Here is a 20902-nt window from a genome sequence, read left to right on the forward strand (position 1 = left end):
CCGGCAATCCCCACCCACAATACACCCGGCAATCCCCGCCCACAATCCACCCGGCAATCTCCGCCCACAATTCACCCGGCAATCCCCGCCCACAATACACCCGGCAATCTCCGCCCACAATCCATCCGGCAATCCCCACCCACAATACACCGGGCAATCCCCACCCACAATCCACCCGGCAATCTCCGCCCACAATTCACCCGGCAATCCCGCCCACAATACACCCGGCAATCTCCGCCCACAATCCACCCGGCAATCTCCGCCCACAATCCACCCGGCAATCCCCGCCCACAATTCACCCGGCAATCCCCGCCCACAATACACCCGGCAATCTCCGCCCACAATTCACCCGGCAATCCACGCCCACAATACACCCAGCAATCCCTGCCCATAATTCACCCGGCAATCCCCGCCCACAATACACCCGACAATCTCCGCCCACAATACACCGGGCAATCTCCGCCCACAATCCACCCGGCAATCTCCGCCCACAATTCACCCGGCAATCCCCGCCCACAATTCACCCGGCAATCCCCGCCCACAATACACCCGGCAATCCCCGCCCACAATACACCCGGCAATCTCCGCCCACAATCCACCCGGCAATCTCCGCCCACAATCCACCCGGCAATCTCCGCCCACAATACACCCGGTAATCCCCGCCCACAATCCACCCGGCAATCTCCGCCCACAATTCACCCGGCAATCCCCGCCCACAATACACCCGGCAATCTCCGCCCACAATCCACCCGGCAATCCCCGCCCACAATACACCGGGCAATCCCCGCCCACAATCCACCCGGCAATCTCCGCCCACAATTCACCCGGCAATCCCCGCCCACAATACACCCGGCAATCTCCGCCCACAATCCACCCAGCAATCTCCGCCCACAATCCACCCGGCAATCCCCGCCCACAATTCACCCGGCAATCCCCGCCCACAATACTCCCGGCAATCTCCGCCCACAATTCACCCGGCAATCCACGCCCACAATACACCCGGCGATCCCCGCCCATAATTCACCCGGCAATCTCCGCCCACAATACACCGGGAAATCTCCGCCCACAATTCACCCGGCAATCCCCACCCACAATACACCCGGCAATCTCCGCCCACAATACACCGGGCAATCTCCGCCCACAATCCACCCGGCAATCTCCGCCCACAATTCACCCGGCAATCCCCGCCCACAATTCACCCGGCAATCCCCGCCCACAATACACCCGGCAATCCCCGCCCACAATACACCCGGCAATCTCCGCCCACAATCCACCCGGCAATCTCCGCCCACAATCCACCCGGCAATCTCCGCCCACAATCCACACGGCAATCCCCGCCCACAATTCACCCGGCAATCCCCGCCCACAATACACCCGGCAATCTCCGCCTACAATTCACCCGGCAATCTCCGCCCACAATCCACCCGGCAATCCCCGCCCACAATTCACCCGGCAATCCCCGCCCACAATACACCCGGCAATCCCCGCCCACAATTCACCCGGCAATCTCCGCCCACAATACACCGGGAAATCTCCGCCCACAATCCACCCGGCAATCCCCGCCCACAATACACCCGGCAATCTCCGCCCACAATACACCCGGCAATCTCCGCCCACAATACACCCGGCAATCCCCGCCCACAATACACCCGGCAATCTCCGCCTACAATTCACCCGGCAATCCCCGCCCACAATTCACCCGGCAATCCCCGCCCACAATCCACCCGGCAATCCCCGCCCACAATTCACCCGGCAATCCCCGCCCACAATACACCCGGCAATCCCCGCCCACAATTCACCCGGCAATCTCCGCCCACAATACACCGGGAAATCTCCGCCCACAATCCACCCGGCAATCCCCGCCCACAATACACCCGGCAATCTCCGCCCACAATACACCCGGCAATCTCCGCCCACAATACACCGGGCAATCTCCGCCCACAATACACCGGGCAATCTCCGCCCACAATACACCCGGCAATCCCCGCCCACAATTCACCCGGCAATCTCCGCCCACAATACACCGGGAAATCTCCGCCCACAATCCACCCGGCAATCCCCGCCCACAATACACCCGGCAATCTCCGCCCACAATACACCCGGCAATCTCCGCCCACAATACACCGGGCAATCTCCGCCCACAATACACTGGGCAATCTCCGCCCACAATACACCCGGCAATCTCCGCCCACAATTCACCCGGCAATCCCCGCCCACAATTCACCCGGCAATCCCCGCCTACAATACACCCGGCAATCCCCGCCCACAATACACCGGGCAATCTCCGCCCACAATACACCCGGCAATCTCCGCCCACAATACACCGGGAAATCTCCGCCCACAATCCACCCGGCAATCCCCGCCCACAATACACCCGGCAATCTCCGCCCACAATACACCCGGCAATCCCCGCCCACAATTCACCCGGCAATCTCCGCCCACAATCCACCCGGCAATCTCCGCCCACAATACACCCGGTAATCCCCGCCCACAATCCACCCGGCAATCTCCGCCCACAATTCACCCGGCATGCCCCGCCCACAATCCACCCGGCAATCTCCCCCCACAATCCACCCAGCAATCCCCTCCCACAATACACCGGGCAATCCCCGCCCACAATCCACCCGGCAATCTCCGCCCACAATTCACCCGGCAATCTCCGCCCACAATCCACCCGGCAATCCCCGCCCACAATTCACCCGGCAATCCCCGCGCACAATACGCCCGGCCATCACCGCCCACAATTCACCCGGCAATCTCCGCCCACAATACACCGGGAAATCTCCGCCCACAATCCACCCGGCAATCCCCGCCCACAATACACCCGGCAATCTCCGCCCACAATACACCCGGCAATCTCCGCCCACAATACACCGGGCAATCTCCGCCCACAATACACCGGAGCAATCTCCACCCACAATACACCCGGCAATCTCCGCCCACAATTCACCCGGCAATCCCCGCCCACAATTCACCCGGCAATCCCGCCTACAATACACCCGGCAATCCCCGCCCACAATACACCGGGCAATCTCCGCCCACAATACACCCGGCAATCCCCGCCCACAATACACCCGGCAATCTCCGCCCACAATCCACCCGGCAATCTCCGCCCACAATCCACCCGGCAATCCCCGCCCACAATTCACCTGGCAATCTCCGCCCACAATACACCGGGCAATCTCCGCCAACAATACACCGGGCAATCTCCGCCCACAATACACCCGGCAATCTCCGCCCACAATACACCGGGCAATCTCCGCCCACAATACACCGGGCAATCTCCGCCCACAATTCACCCGGAAATCTCCGCCCACAATTCACCCGGCAATCTCCGCCCACAATACACCCGGCAATCTCCGCCCACAATACACCGGGCAATCTCCGCCCACAATACACCGGGCAATCTCCGCCCACAATACACCGGGCAATCTCCGCCCACAATTCACCCGGCAATCTCCGCCCACAATACACCGGGAAATCCCCGCCCACAATCCACCCGGCAATCTCCGCCCACAATTCACCCGGCAATCCCCGCCCACAATTCACCCGGCAATCCCCGCCCACAATACACCCGGCAATCCCCGCCCACAATACACCCGGCAATCTCCGCCCACAATCCCACCCGGCAATCTCCGCCCACAATCCACCCGGCAATCTCCGCCCACAATCCACACGGCAATCCCCGCCCACAATTCACCCGGCAATCCCCGCCCACAATACACCCGGCAATCTCCGCCTACAATTCACCCGGCAATCTCCGCCCACAATCCACCCGGCAATCCCCGCCCACAATTCACCCGGCAATCCCCGCCCACAATACACCCGGCAATCCCCGCCCACAATTCACCCGGCAATCTCCGCCCACAATACACCGGGAAATCTCCGCCCACAATCCACCCGGCAATGCCCGCCCACAATACGCCCGGCAATCTCCTCCCACAATACACCCGGCAATCTCAGCCCACAATACACCCGGCAATCCCCGCCCACAATACACCCGGCAATCTCCGCCTACAATTCACCCGGCAATCCCGCCCACAATTCACCCGGCAATCCCGCCCACAATCCACCCGGCAATCCCGCCCACAATTCACCCGGCAATCCCCGCCCACAATACACCCGGCAATCCCCGCCCACAATTCACCCGGCAATCTCCGCCCACAATACACCGGGAAATCTCCGCCCACAATCCACCCGGCAATCCCCGCCCACAATACACCCGGCAATCTCCGCCCACAATACACCCGGCAATCTCCGCCCACAATACACCGGGCAATCTCCGCCCACAATACACCGGGCAATCTCCGCCCACAATACACCCGGCAATCCCCGCCCACAATTCACCCGGCAATCTCCGCCCACAATACACCGGGAAATCTCCGCCCACAATCCACCCGGCAATCCCCGCCCACAATACACCCGGCAATCTCCGCCCACAATACACCCGGCAATCTCCGCCCACAATACACCGGGCAATCTCCGCCCACAATACACTGGGCAATCTCCGCCCACAATACACCCGGCAATCTCCGCCCACAATTCACCCGGCAATCCCCGCCCACAATTCACCCGGCAATCCCCGCCTACAATACACCCGGCAATCCCCGCCCACAATACACCGGGCAATCTCCGCCCACAATACACCCGGCAATCTCCGCCCACAATACACCGGGAAATCTCCGCCCACAATCCACCCGGCAATCCCCGCCCACAATACACCCGGCAATCTCCGCCCACAATACACCCGGCAATCCCCGCCCACAATTCACCCGGCAATCTCCGCCCACAATACACCGGGAAATCTCCGCCCACAATCCACCCGGCAATCCCCGCCCACAATACACCCGGCAATCTCCGCCCACAATGCACCCGGCAATCTCCGCCCACAATACACCGGGCAATCTCCGCCCACAATACACCGGGCAATCTCCACCCACAATACACCCGGCAATCTCCGCCCACAATTCACCCGGCAATCCCCGCCCACAATTCACCCGGCAATCCCCGCCTACAATACACCCGGCAATCTCCGCCCACAATCCACCCGGCAATCTCCGCCCACAATCCACCCGGCAATCTCCGCCCACAATACACCCGGTAATCCCCGCCCACAATCCACCCGGCAATCTCCGCCCACAATTCACCCGGCAATCCCCGCCCACAATACACCCGGCAATCTCCGCCCACAATCCACCCGGCAATCCCCTCCCACAATACACCGGGCAATCCCCGCCCACAATCCACCCGGCAATCTCCGCCCACAATTCACCCGGCAATCTCCGCCCACAATCCACCCGGCAATCCCCGCCCACAATTCACCCGGCAATCCCCGCCCACAATACACCCGGCAATCCCCGCCCACAATTCACCCGGCAATCTCCGCCCACAATACACCGGGAAATCTCCGCCCACAATCCACCCGGCAATCCCCGCCCACAATACACCCGGCAATCTCCGCCCACAATACACCCGGCAATCTCCGCCCACAATACACCGGGCAATCTCCGCCCACAATACACCGGGCAATCTCCACCCACAATACACCCGGCAATCTCCGCCCACAATTCACCCGGCAATCCCCGCCCACAATTCACCCGGCAATCCCCGCCTACAATACACCCGGCAATCCCCGCCCACAATACACCGGGCAATCTCCGCCCACAATACACCCGGCAATCCCCGCCCACAATACACCCGGCAATCTCCGCCCACAATCCACCCGGCAATCTCCGCCCACAATCCACCCGGCAATCCCCGCCCACAATTCACCTGGCAATCTCCGCCCACAATACACCGGGCAATCTCCGCCAACAATACACCGGGCAATCTCCGCCCACAATACACCCGGCAATCTCCGCCCACAATACACCGGGCAATCTCCGCCCACAATACACCGGGCAATCTCCGCCCACAATTCACCCGGAAATCTCCGCCCACAATTCACCCGGCAATCTCCGCCCACAATACACCCGGCAATCTCCGCCCACAATACACCGGGCAATCTCCGCCCACAATACACCGGGCAATCTCCGCCCACAATACACCGGGCAATCTCCGCCCACAATTCACCCGGCAATCTCCGCCCACAATACACCGGGAAATCCCCGCCCACAATACACCCGGCAATCTCCGCCCACAATACACCGGGCAATCTCCGCCCACAATACACCGGGCAATCTCCGCCCACAATCCACCCGGCAATCTCCGCCCACAATTCACCCGGCAATCCCGCCCACAATTCACCCGGCAATCCCCACCCACAATACACCCGGCAATCCCCGCCCACAATCCACCCGGCAATCTCCGCCCACAATTCACCCGGCAATCCCCGCCCACAATACACCCGGCAATCTCCGCCCACCACCCACCCGGCAGTCCCCACCCACAATACACCGGGCAATCCCCACCCACAATCCACCCGGCAATCTCCGCCCACAATTCACCCGGCAACCCCCCCCCACAATACACCCGGCAATCTCCGCCCACAATCCACCCGGCAATCTTCGCCCACAATCCACCCGGCAACCCCCGCCCACAATTCACCCGGCAATCCCCGCCCACAATACACCCGGCAATCTCCGCCCACAATTCACCCGGCAATCCACGCCCACAATACACCCGGCAATCCCCGCCCATAATTCACCCGGCAATCTCCGCCCACAATACACCGGGAAATCTCCGCCCACAATCCACCCGGCAATCCCCGCCCACAATACACCCGGCAATCTCCGCCCACAATACACCGGCAATCTCCGCCCACAATCCACCCGGCAATCTCCGCCTACAATTCACCCGGCAATCCCCGCCCACAATTCACCCGGCAATCCCCGCCCACAATACACCCGGCAATCCCCGCCCACAATACACCCGGCAATCTCCGCCCACAATCCACCCGGCAATCTCCGCCCACAATCCACCCGGCAATCTCCGCCCACAATACACCCGGCAATCCCCGCCCACAATCCACCCGGCAATCTCCGCCCACAATTCACCCGGCAATCCCCGCCCACAATACACCCGGCAATCTCCGCCCACAATCCACCCGGCAATCCCCGCCCACAATACACCGGGCAATCCCCACCCACAATCCACCCGGCAATCTCCGCCCACAATTCACCCGGCAATCCCCGCCCACAATACACCCGGCAATCCCCGCCCACAATACACCCGGCAATCTCCGCCCACAATCCACCTGGCAATCTCCGCCCACAATCCACCCGGCAATCTCCGCCCACAATACACCCGGCAATCCCCGCCCACAATCCACCCGGCAATCTCCGCCCACAATTCACCCGGCAATCCCCGCCCACAATACACCCGGCAATCTCCGCCCACAATCCACCCGGCAATCCCCACCCACAATACACCGGGCAATCCCCACCCACAATCCACCCGGCAATCTCCGCCCACATCACACCCAACAATAAGTGACAGAAGACATAGGACAGAATAGCCAATTACAGTATATAACAGCGCGATGTCGCCGCGCTGTAAAAATCCCACATCAGTCATGAAATGATACAAATGTCAGAGGAGAATATTCCAATTACAATATCCGAGTCATAGAATAAAACCATTCTCACACATTCGATTTTAATTTCCTTCAAACATTAAAACCGATCAATAAATCATATTTAACCCAATAACGTCCTTGAAGAGATCTTTTTTTTAATCACGTCTTGAGGTAAATGCTAGCATATTGGGATATCCGACTTAATGTCGTATGTGCTCATTGATGCGTCACCCTGCGCTGAACAGCACCAGGAAGGCAGTTTACAGTCAGACTGGGAGTTTAACCCAGACGAGATCGATGAGACTAATGTCCGCCACCTCTGAGCTGTCATCCCGTGAACCTCGAAAATTGCTGGTTCACTGAGTTTTGAAAACATTTGTTCAGTTTTTACCGAAATATATAATCAAATAAAACAAATTAATACATAGATTGTGGGAAAAAAAACAACATTTTGTTGGTCAGAAAAAGAAAACCGGATGTCGTTTGTTATTATGCTGTTGCTAAGCAACAAATATGACGTCACTTTGCAGTTGTATTTGATCCTCGTGGTTCACGGTCACGGTCACGCTCTTCAGAGGTTCTCCAGTTTGGACTCTTGTTGCTTGCTTTGGACCCTGTTCTGAGCTCACTTCGACTTCTTGTGCAGGTAAAGGGAGTGCAGGTGGACGTACACCTTTGTTTGAATTTGTTTTATTATTTAATTTACAAAGACGGAGGAATTCTTAACAAGGAGATGAGTGATCTTGAGCAGAGGGAAAAATCTTTGGGGAATCGTCATCTTCATGAAAGAATATGGATCAAGACTGTAATTGTTACTGGGTCGACACCGTGATCGTTATGAAGATATTTATTTGTTTATTTATTTTATTTATCTATTTATTTATGCATCAGTAACCCTTTATCTCTGTTTTTCCCAATCCTGCAGAATCTGCAATGAGGCAGAATTTACAACTTCAGAGTGTGCCGAGCACGTCTCTCAGCGTTGACAAGACCCCGCATTGTGAACCAAGCAATACCAAAGGTGGGTTTTCCTTTTGGCCTTCTGGATCTACACCGGTGTATTGTTGAACTCGTATGGTGATGTCATGGTGTTTTATATATGACACCATATATGCCAAATATATATGACACCATATTTGAGTGTTGCTTCCTGCAGATGACGATTCGAATTGGAAGCATGGTCCCACCCTGGACCTCCACCCACCGGTTGAGCTCTCCTTGGAGTGGCAAGGAATTAGAGATAGTTTCAGAGATAATTTTTAGGTGATTTCCATTAGCGGAGATATTTTGACGTCATAACTTTTTTTTCTAGGAGGAATTTTCAAAATCGGAGATGGTTACTGTCTGCGTAGGATATTTTTACATATATATGCCAAGTTTCAGGAAGCTACGATGAAAACTGGAGGCTGTGAAACAAATGAAACAAAAAACAAAAAAACGTCAAAAAATAGAAATGACGTCATAAAAATTGATATGACGTCATAGTGATGAATCATATGTGCGGTAATTAATCTCTGCCAATGCCCTGTTCGATTCCCGCAAACAGAATTCAAAAAGCTTGCCTAGTTTCGGAGATAATTTTTTAGGCCATTTCCAATAGTGGAGATATTTTGACGTCATAACTTTTTTTCTAGGAGGAATTTTCAAAATCGGAGATGGTTACTGTCTGCGCGGGGAATTTTTACATATATACGCCAAGTTTCAGGAAGTTTCGATGAAAACTGTAGGTTGTGAAACAAAAAAATCTACAAGAAAGATGAAGAACTTCATGGCGGAAGAACAAGAAAAATGAAGAAAGAACAAGAAAGATGATGAAGAAAAAACAACAACAACAACAACAACAACAACAACAACAACAACAACAACAACAACAACAACAACAACAACAACAACAACAACAACGTGAGTAAGACTTCGAGATCCTCCACGAGGATCTAAAAACGGGTTCAGAGTAAGTTAATGTGTTGTTAAAAACGCTTGTTTTAGGCAAATTAGACTGTTTTGCATGAATTAGTTTTCTTGTGTAAAATGTGTTGTTTGGCTCAGTACAAGCTAAAATACTCAGTATTTAGTGAAAAACATGCTTTTCTGCATGAGAATAGTGATTTTGAGAAAACAACAACATGTGCAGAACAAGATATTGTGTTAAAAACGCCTATTTAAGGCCGATTAGACATGATTTTACAAGAATGGCAGTTGCCTAAGCGTTTGTTAGCAACGTGAAAGGTAACATGAAATGATCCCCAACCCCATTCCTTCGTGGGTGGAGGGTAGTCTTTCATCCCCTACAAGAAATTTGACGGGGTAACACCAGGCACTCCCGGTATAGTCTTCTCGATGTGAAGAAACTCGTACATGCCTTAATTCCATGGCGGTACAATTTGCGACGGTGTCTCGGTACGTCAGTGGTGTGTTGACCTGGTTTCTCAGCAAGGCTGTTCTTCCGTATGTTTGTGCAATTATTATTATTTTTTTTTGAGCTAAACTTGAATGAAATTTTGTTTTTTTTTTCAATTTAAAATAATATGTAATAAATAGACCGAACCGATTAATGAGATTGAAATTTTGCGTCGCATCTTGCAGACTTGCAAAAAGCAGACAGGAAGAGGAAGAACACGGAAGTCCACTTAACTCGTTCAGCTCATTTGAAGGTCTTTTTTATTTATTTATATTTTATCCTTACGAGAAGTGTTGCGTCATCATGACTGAAGAGCATTCTTTACGGCGACTTTTGTCGTTTATCGTCCCTGATCCCTGCTACGAGCGGTTCTTTGTGCGGTTTGATCTGCTGCACGGTACGAATCCCGCGGCATCAGGTTGATTTGTGTGTGTCCTTGTGTGGTGTCGTCACTGGTGACGGTTTCGTGGATCGATTGAATGACAGTTGACGGTATCTGTGGTCCCGCATGCACACCACGTCGAGCACACTCGCATTTCGTTGACGATTGATGGACATTGTACATGTTGTGAGATTGATATGAGCTGTTTCATTGTGCTGCACGTTTTGGCCGAGTGGATGCCACGTCAGCGGGGGGAGGGGGACAATGGACAGTTGTTTGAGTCATGTTTGTAATATTCCCAACTCCCCCACCATTGTTTATTTTTTTTCCCTACAGGTCCTTGTTTGAAAATCCTTCTTAGCAAATGTCTCGGCTTGGGGATCATCGCTGGATCTGTCATGGGTAAGTGGCACCAGTGAGGTTAACCATGAATGAAGCTTCGGTGAAGCCTGGTGTTGGCTCAGTGGTTAGGGTGGTGGCTTGGGATCCTAGGGTCCTGAAGTAGTTAGTGTGGTGGCTTGGGATCCTAGGGTCCTGAAGTGGTTAGGGTGGTGGCTTGGGATCCTAGGGTCCTGAAGTAGTGAGGGTGGTGGCTTGGGATCCGAGGGTCCTGAAGTGGTTAGGGTGGTGGCTTGGGATCCGAGGGTCCTGAAGTAGTTAGTGTGGTGGCTTGGGATCCTAGGGTCCTGAAGTGGTTAGGGTGGCGGATTGGGATCCAAGGGTCCTGAAGTGGTTAGGGTGGTGGCTTGGGATCCTAGGGTCCTGAAGTGGTTAGGGTGGTGGCTTGGGATCCGAGGGTCCTGAAGTAGTTAGTGTGGTGGCTTGGGATCCTAGGGTCCTGAAGTGGTTAGGGTGGCAGCTTGGGATCCTAGGGTCCTGAAGTGGTTAGGATGGTGGCTTGGGATCCGAGGGTCCTGAAGTGGTTAGGTTGGTGGCTTGGGATCCGAGGGTCCTGAAGTGGTTAGGATGGTGGCTTGGGATCCGAGGGTCCTGAAGTGGTTAGGTTGGTGGCTTGGGATCCTATTGTCCTGAAGTGGTTAGTGTGGTGGCTTGGGATCCTAGGGTCCTGAAGTGGTTAGGGTGGTGGCTTGGGATCCTAGGGTCCTGAAGTGGTTAGGGTGGCAGCTTGGGATCCTAGGGCCCTGAAGTGGTCAGGGTGCCGGCTTGGGATCCGAGGGTCCTGAAGTGGTTAGGATGGTGGCTTGGGATCCGAGGGTCCTGAAGTGGTGAGGTTGGTGGCTTGGGATCCTATTGTCCTGAAGTGGTTAGTGTGGTGGCTTGGGATCCTAGGGTCCTGAAGTGGTTAGGGTGGTGGCTTGGGATCCTAGGGTCCTGAAGTGGTTAGGGTGGCAGCTTGGGATCCTAGGGTCCTGAAGTGGTTAGGGTGGCGGCTTGGGATCCGAGGGTCCTGAAGTGGTTAGGGTGGTGGCTTGGGATCCGAGGGTCCTGAAGTGGTTAGGTTGGTGGCTTGGGATCCGAGGGTCCTGAAGTGGTTAGGGTGGTGGCTTGGGATCCGAGGGTCCTGAAGTAGTTAGTGTGGCAGCTTGGGATCCTAGGGTTCTGAAGTGGTTGGGGTGGCGGCTTGGGATCCGAGGGTCCTGAAGTAGTGAGGGTGGCTGCTTGGGATCCTAGGGTCCTGAAGTAGTGAGGGTGGTGGCTTGGGATCCGAGGGTCCTGAAGTGGTTAGGGTGGTGGCTTGGGATCCGAGGGTCCTGAAGTAGTTAGTGTGGTGGCTTGGGATCCTAGGGTCCTGAAGTAGTGAGGGTGGTGGCTTGGGATCCGAGGGTCCTGAAGTGGTTAGGGTGGTGGCTTGGGATCCGAGGGTCCTGAGTTCAAGCCCCGTCGGCCGCTGAATTAATACATCAGGGGGTTGACTCAGCCTGTCAACCTTCCGAGGTCGGCGAAATGAGTACCAGTTCCAGTGTGTATACTGGTAGAGGGGCACTGCATCAGTGACAGTCGCGCTTCAAGAAATGATAGCTACCCCGGCAGCTAAGCTACCATACGACCACACACAAGCTTGGGTGCCGTGCATGCTGCAGTTTGGCCGTGTTCCACTGTCATTTCTTCCTGCTGGACTGGCTTGCACATCGAGGATAGCCTCAGGGGATGCACATTTTCCTCAGTTGTCTAGCCTGGGTTCGAATCCTGACCCAGCTATAAGCTGTCATCCCGGTGTTTCACAAGCAGGGCGATTCATCGAAGTGTGCGCCGTCCCTCGGATGGACGTTAAACCGAGCATCCCGTCTGCCGGCCGGCATTCGTTGGTGGACGTTAAAGATCCTACCGTGGCCTTCGTAAATAGGATGTCCGCTATCGCCGGCACCCTGGAGAAAATTCCAAATTCCTGCCCGAACCTGAAGGTAGAGCATCAGCGGCACTGCATGCCCTCAGCGTGATGTATAGAAAAGAAAAATTGGTCCTGCCAGTGATGTGACCACTACTTTGTGTTTCATCTACAATTTTTAATCCATTGATCTCCTGCACATGGAGGAGCTTGTACATCAATCGTATCCAGTAAGTTTCTGGTTTGCAATGATTTTTAAACGCATCCATCGTGCATGTTGGGATTTCATATCATGTACTTATTTCTCACAATGTCTTCATCTGTATACAGGACAAAGAAGGACATTATGAGAAATCATTGTCCTTTTTACATTGATCCAAGGACATTTGGAGACTTTGGACGAATCGATGCAGTGTGTGGGATTTGAACCTGGGATATCATCATCATCATCGTCGTCGTCGTCGTCGTCGTCATCAGCCAAATGCTCAGACGGGGAATGCAAATACCGAATATTCATTCCCACGGATTTTGGGAAAAAAAAATGTTGGGATGTTGTCGTCGGTCTGTCCGTGCGTCCGTCTTCACGCTATCTATGACCTCCTACAGGGTTGTGCAGAAATTCACCAAACTTGGTAGTTATGATCGCCACATGTCATGTTTGGCCTCACCGCCCGGGTCATAATAAAAAGGTCAAATACCGAAAATACAACTCATGGCACATTTTAAAACCAGAAGGGCACTCGGTAGAGCGCATCCCTCCACCACACAATGCCTGATCAAGTAAAACATATCGGGCACAATAAACTTTTTTAAATATCATGCTGTAAAGAATATCGTTTTTGGCTCAATCTCTCAATGGTGAAGAGTCCTAAGAAAATTTTAGAATTATAATATCCTGATGTGGATGTGGATTTTCACCGAAATTGAATCAATTCGTCGTCGCACACTCAACATGTTCACCAAGTTTCATCCGAATCCGTCCACAACTTTTTGAGATATTGTGCTATATAATCGGTTTAGCCCTATCTCTCGATGCTGAAGAATCGCTGAACAAATTATCAGGTCTGGAAAAAATTTTTTTTTAACCCAAAGTTTGATATTGGGCCATTCCTGGTGGAACTTTGTTGTTTTTCAACTTTGCTTTGGGTAGGAAGTGTGGGAATTTTTGATGGCGCACCATTGCGACCGCTCTAGTTTTTGTTGCCTTTAAATACCAGGTAATGTAAAGGGCAATTTTTTTTTTATGGATTTTGTTGAAATTTATTGTTTTTGTTTTTGCTTGCAGTGAAGGTTCCACAGATTGTGAAGATTGTGAAGGCACGGAGTGCTGTGGGTATCAGCTTCAATGCCATCATCTCCGAACTAGTTGCAATTGCTGGCACAATTGCCTACAGCGTTGTAAATAAATTCCCTTTCAGGTTTGATGGTGGGGGGGGGGGGGTGACAGCATTTCGTAATTTGAATGTAGAATCAAAACGAGAGAAGTCTCCCCATCTTACTCTTTTTCAGCTTCATTTGTACACATGAGATTAACATAAATTGATATTTCAATATGATGGAAACTTCTTGTATTCGAGAACTGATTATTGAATCCATTGGTATTTTAATTTGCCCCTGGCCTGCAGCTCCTGTTATTTGTCCTCTTTGAGTTGGTTCTGCTGTGGTTTTCGTCCTGCTTACTACACAAACTGCCTATTTTGTTTTTATTTATTTATTTTATTGATATTTTGTCGTAAATTTGACCAGTCTTTATGGTGTAATGGATAGAGCGTCTGCTCTAAGTCTGGGACTTAACGCTGGCCGAGTCATGCCAAAGACTAAAAATAGGATCACCTGTCCTGAAGCTCACCTGGATCAGGAGCAATAGTCACTCAAACCCCCCGCAGACACCCATAGACCCTGAATTTTTTTTTAATGCCATAAACAAACTTTGATACATCAAGGGTGATGAAGGTTATATTCAAGTTTCTTTGAAATTGTGTGGTTTGGAGAAGAGAGCAAATACCTCTTTGGGAGGAGGGGGGTCAATTACCCCCCCCCCCATAGACCCCTTAAAGAGTGCAGATTCTGATGCAGTCGATATACTTTGGTCCATTTTAGGCGATGAAGGTTGTGGTCAAGTTTCATTAAAATTGTGCATGTGGTTTTGGAGAAGAGAGCAAATAGCTATTTGGGGGGGGGGGATGGGTCAAATTTACCCATTTGGCACCCTGAAAGAGCGCAGATTTTTGATGCGGTCAATAAACCTTCGTTGGGCATCAACTATGAAGCTTATGGCCAAGCTTCGTCAAAATCGTGTTTGGTTCAAGCGATAATGACTGAAGTGTTTACTGACTGACTGACTGACTGACTCTCCTACGGACACTGCTTGATCGCATAAGCTCACCTGACTAAAGTCCAGGTGAGCTAAAAATGGAATGTGCTGCTTTCTTGTTTGAGGTTCAGCAGTTGAAAAGGATATAGCACAGACAAACAACCATAGGCTGGCAACTATTGCACAAGCTTCACTGGTTGGCCGAATGGCCTCTTCCTGCGTTGCAATTTCTTCCAAGGGAACTTTATTTATTCATTTTTAATCTACATCTGTGTGTGCGTTGCTTATCACCGATATAATCAATATTCTTTCTTAAAATGTTTTCGTTAATGAAATGTAGAAAGATATTAAATGGGAGATAATTAAACACAATTACTGGAGTTGATTGGAGGGAGAGTGGGAGGGGGAGGGGATGCAGATCTGAGATTTACAGTTTTGGCTGAAATTTCGACATGGGATTTTGTGTTTGAATATTTTTGTAGATATGTGTTCTTATATCTCCATGTTTGTCTCTTCATCTTCAGCGCCTGGGGAGAAGCATTCTTCTTGCTGATGCAAACTCTCATTATTGGTTTCTTCACCCAGCACTATGGAGGAAAAACGGCTAAAGGTTGGATCTGTTTTGTAATCGCACCGTCAGAGTTGGGGTCCTGAGGAGCGTCGTGACGCTGTTTGGTTGGTACGGGCTTGATACAGGGCTTTGTATTGGACACAATGCATGGAGAACATTGGCACCACTGTTCCAGCATATATATATATATATATATATATATATATATATATATATATATATATATATATATATATATATATATATATATATATATATATATTGTTGTGGTTACCGGATTCGCAAACCACCATTCAGGTCCCTTAGGTGAGGTATCTCGGTAAGTGCATGTGTAGTTAGGCCCAAACCCGTTGTCTAGTGGGAATACATGTCATTTATACGTGCTGCGACTCTTCAGGATAGCCGTTTTTCTTTTACTATCTTTATTTTGGACCAATCGCCACCATCACAACCACAACATCAACCACCGACCACAACGCCGCTTCACCACAACCGCCATGACCTTTACCGTCACAACTCGCCACCATCGCATCACCGTCATCTCGCGCCACTCATGGGCACCGATGCTGGACTCGTGTAGGGCGCACGTTGAACAGCGTGTGCAAAATCACGGATTTTCTGCTTCAAAAACGGATCAAAAACGACACACGCCCACTTTTTGCCGTCCAATCGGTGAGCGAGGGGCGATTTGGCCCCGCCTCCAGAACGATCGATATATGCAAATTTGTGGATCAAAAAGCCTTCACGCCCACTTTTTCTCGGGCCAATGGGGAGCGAGGTGAAAGGTCAAAGGGAGGGGGTCAAAGGCGAAGTTACGGGGGGATAAAAGGACGGTGTTCGTCAGTCAGAGTCGGAACGAGAGAGTCAGCAGAACGAGGTCGGAGAGTCAAGAAGAGGAGAGTCGGAAGCAGAGGGTCAAGACTTCGCGGGCGGTGGAGCTGCTCGTCGTGTGCGTTGGAGTCGGAACGGAGGGGACGGAGCGGTGGAAAGGCGGCGACACCAGACGAGGGGGTGCTCGCGTCGTGCAGGAAGCTGCACCCGAAGGAGGCCGACAGCGCGACCTGGCCGAGGTGGAGACGCTCGTCGCATATAATAAAGATCCTCTATACCCCGAGCATCAGCAACCCCCTCCTGTTTCCCCCCGCGCTGAGATAGTGCGACCAAGGGGGCCCCGTTCCCACCCCCTGCCAGGCACTGTCCACGAGGCCCGCGGGTTGCGGGGCCATCGCCGCTCCGCGTCTCATCACCAGACGGGTAGGCCCGACCCGGTCTCGGCCTCAGGCCTACCCCATTCTTGGGGGATTTCTTTTCCTTGGTTTTGGGTATGTGTTGTCGGCGCCGTCTGTGAAGTAGAATTGTATAAGTGTTGCCGTGTGCTCGGTAGTCGGTATTAGCTCTGCACTGTGTTTTCACTTTTATGTTTGCTTTTTGTGTAAATGGAATTGTGTTTTCTTTTTTGTGTGCATTTGGTGGAATTGTATTTGTGTGCTTTCCGTTCGTCGCGAATAAATGTGCTTTATTGTTGAACTGTTCTCCCGCTTCGCTTCGTCTTTTCCCCCGTTGAACCCTCATCTTGCTTCACGTAAAGGGTTGGTAGTGGGCTGAATACGCCCGATAATTAATCGAACCGTCGAGGTCGACGATAACACCGCTCGGTTATTCTGATAGTACGGAACGGGTCGCTTAAGTGGCCCGTGTCCGAAGTCGACCTGCGGCGAGGTGCGATCGCCCGGTCTACCCTCCGCGTGGGTACTTAGGTAGTTCGAATTTGGCGAGCAACCCTATCCCACGCGGGGGCTGATTGGCTCGATCGCGGTGAGACCGAAAGGTCCACCCGTGACTGGTTCCCGGCGTTAGTCCGAGAGGGTCACGACTGGATTGTCCGTCCGGTGGGCGACGTGCCGCAATTCGAGTTACGTGGCCGTTCGCACGCCGGCGGGCGCGAAATCCGCAACAATATATATATATATATATATATATATATATATATATATATATATATATATATATATATATATATATAATTTATTTCACAGAGTTCATAAATATTGACTTCGTGATCTTTCTATTTCATAAATACGAGTTCCCTTACAAGGAACTTCAATGCTGAATGTCATTAAGCCCATGAAGGTTGGGGAGAATTTAACCAAACATATGGTTGTCTGTCCATAATCTATCCTTTTGAAATGCGGAACATCAAGCAAGGAAGCAGCAGGTACCATTTTATTATTATATTTTAAAGTCTGGTATGATTCGGCCGAGGTTCAAACTGCCAACCTCTCGGACTCAAATCGGATGTTCTAACCATTAACACCACCCAAGTTTTTAAGCCTGCTGATGGCTTGTAATGGTGAAGGTGGCAGGCTTAAGACCTTGCAGTTTGGGTTTGAGTCCCCGTCGTGCCGTTGATATAGGTCGAGTAAACCCACCTGGTGTTGTCATCCTTCCAAGGTTGGCAAAATGAGAACCACTTTACTGGTGGTCATCTTACACAGTCATCCTTCCAGAAATGATGCAACCAGCAGCCACATGCTGCATATGAAACAACATGAAAATATTTATCATTTCAATTTGTGCCATTTGTGACAAGGGACCCTACACCAATTTAATAATGCCACCTTTTTAGATTTTATCTTGCAAAGACCTTACGGTTTGGTTTTTCGTTACTTTGAGCCTGTTATTCACGGTATCTTGTCAGTATTGCTCAATGTGAACAAATTGGGGCCATGCCCACAAATTGACTCGGCTGGGCATGCCCTCGGGGGTGTGGACCAAGGCTCACAGGTCAAAACGGATTTATTATTATTTTTAACCTCAAAATTTGATGTTCGGTCATTCCTGGTGGAACCTTTTGCTTCCTTTCAACTTTACTTTAGGTGGGAAGCGTGAGGATTTGCAATGACGCACCATCGACTTTGCTCGAGTTCCCTTTTCAAAAGGTTTCATCGTCAAAAACAGGATTTGTTTTCCAATGGCAGCAGGAAACTCACCCGCGGCCCATGCAGTGAGAAATGGGCCTGATCTTTTTAGATGCAGTTAACGATGTCTTGTCATATGTCTTGTGTTGAGCCCGGCGAGAGGGAGGTGCCCCAGGTGTCCCCCACACCCACGCTGATCTTTAGCACGTGTGACTGACCGAAAACGACATATTCAACAAACATTTGTGCCGAGTTCTCAGGTGCAAGGCAATTGTTGCACAACTTCATAATTGGTGATAAACCTTTTGTTCTGTTAAAAAAAAAAATCTTTGTGAAGTCCTCTTCAAATTCTGACATTTTGCCTCATCCATTGTATCCAAGACATCCATTTTGATAAGCACCTGTACCTCTACAGATCAGTTGTAGAAGCACCCATTGCTGTCATACATTTCACAATGAAGAAACCCAACACGAATGCAAATAACCACAGGAAAACCAATACATTTGTAACATGAAAGGGTAAACAAATTTTGAAAAAGATGGAACAACAAACACAGGAGTGCTGTGGAATATAGTTTCCCCACCTTCTCAATGATCTGGCCTTACTTCCCATTTTAATTTAATATTATCTGATCTATTGCTAGATAAGCATTTGTCATGATTCCTTGTACCGAGCAAACCTTTGAAGACGGAATATTAAACTAATTTTCGTTTTTGGTCGAAGGCATGATCTTCGTGGTACTTTACCTGGCTGTCCTGCAGCTCCTGCTCTCCCCCATCACACCTTTGGGAGTCATCACCTTTCTCCAAGCACTCAACATGCCTGCAGTCATTAGTAGCAAGGTGACATTACTTTTTATAAAGCAATACACCACTTGTGTGCTGAGCTATTTGCGAATGGAGCTAAATCTTACGCTTGGACATACCTTTGCTAATAGACGTCTTTTGCTGACGTTTATTTATTTTTTTCCGTTCTGCACTCGTGTGGGGACTCGTATGCAAATGATAGTTCATTTAATGCTTTGTACAGTGTGATTGTTTTTTTTATTTTATTCTTGGTCTTAAGTGTGTGGTCAGACATTTGCGCACAGAATTATGTAGATCAAGTTGGCAACACCACACAAATATGCAGTGACCTCACAGACATGATGCACAGACATTGGCACGGCGGGTTGGTCAGTGCTTAATCATGATGAGGTGGATGGTGAACGTCCGGGGTTATTGTACAGTGATTGTGCCTCTAGAGCATTTTGCAGCTATAATTTCTGATCGATAATGGTTGCTACCCGATTTTCACACTTGTTGATTCCTCCTAAATTGTTGCCCCCTCTGACCAGTCTTTCAGACTAGATGGTCTGAAGGTGTTCATCTCCTGTGCCAGAGCCCCTGTTTTGCAGTGGCTGGGAAAAGTGGAGCGATACGAGAAGAAGAAGCAATTTAAATTCACTATTTAAATCTGAACCTGACATTTAAGTTGTCGGCAGAAATTTATTCAGCTACGAAAAGAAAATCTACTGGAAATTTAGTTTGACGTGGCCGAGTAATTCATCACAATTTCACTTGAAGATTTCCTCTCTTCTTTCCGAGCACCTCGCTGGCTAGAATCTGAGTAGTGCAGTAACTTTTCTTCCCCGGTCATGCTGAGTACACGCAACACTGAGAACTGGAGTTCGTAGAACACCTTACCCCGCGTAGTCTTGAGAAAAAAAGCACATGGGAAGGATCTTTTCAACTCTTGCTTTGCATTTCCGAGCACGATCTACATTTCCTAAAAAAAAAAACCCACCATTTTGTCTGAATCTCGATATTCCCCAACGCTGAGAGCAAAAGCGGCAAATCTGATTGGTTGAGATTTAAAATGGTGTAATACGTTGTCCAAGTACTGCTAAACTGTCGGCTCATCTTCCGATTCGTGTTCTACAGTGTTCAAATATATAAAATTCAATTGAAATCAAGTAGTTCCTCGATCATAGACCGCCGTCTGAAGACAGACAGACAGACAGACAGACAGACAGAACCAATTGCTTAACCTGCTTTGCGCTTCACGTGTAGGGTAATTAGGAAGAAGGTGGCTGTATTGCTTCACCACAGGTGTACTGAGGGCACGAATGTGTTCAGGGTGCCCACAATAGCTTGCCTACTCCTCGTCAAAAGACACCATGGGATCTTTAACGTATGCGTCTACAAAGTTATCGCAGCAGATGCAATGCCCAGTTCAATATCCATCCGTGGGACGATGAACACACTAATGCCCTGCATGCGAAGCACCGATCTGACATTTTATAATTGTGTCAAGAATCAAACCCAAGGTAAACAGTTACCAGGACGTAAACCGAATGTACTATCCCCGCTCTTGTAAATCTATTGGTGGGAGGGGGGGAGAACATATTCTGTCCCAAAATGAAAATGATATGAGACGAGTTTCGAACAAATGAATGTAGGATTGGAGGAGCTATTGTGAGATGGCAAATGTAGAGAGCGTGTGAAAACAGTTGTGACTCCCCACCCTCCCCCCC

The 20902-nt window shown here is 50.8% G+C and overlaps 1 protein-coding gene across 6 annotated transcripts in view; it reads left to right on the plus strand.

Annotated features, from left to right (window-relative positions):
• The first annotated feature begins 10049 nt into the window (after positions 1-10049).
• Positions 10050-20902, plus strand: part of MPDU1 (mannose-P-dolichol utilization defect 1) — a 22226-nt gene continuing 11373 nt past the window's right edge. For 2 of the 6 annotated variants that reach the window (XM_085882101.1, XM_085882103.1), the window contains exons 1-5: positions 10050-10311; positions 10633-10698; positions 13869-14001; positions 15422-15507; positions 19111-19229. In XM_085882101.1, the coding sequence (XP_085738227.1) occupies positions 10068-10311; positions 10633-10698; positions 13869-14001; positions 15422-15507; positions 19111-19229 (648 nt within the window). In that variant the 5' untranslated portion in view covers positions 10050-10067. Of the gene's footprint in view, positions 10333-10378; positions 10407-10632; positions 10699-13868; positions 14002-15421; positions 15508-19110; positions 19230-20902 lie in introns of those variants that run through there. The other 4 variants (XM_085882100.1, XM_085882099.1, XM_085882102.1 and 1 more) reach the window with 4 other exon arrangements.

The sequence above is a fragment of the Eptatretus burgeri genome, chromosome 5, assembly GCF_056783735.1.
Source record: "Eptatretus burgeri isolate ZD-2024b chromosome 5, Ebu_testis_v1, whole genome shotgun sequence".
Lineage (NCBI taxonomy): Eukaryota > Metazoa > Chordata > Myxini > Myxiniformes > Myxinidae > Eptatretus > Eptatretus burgeri.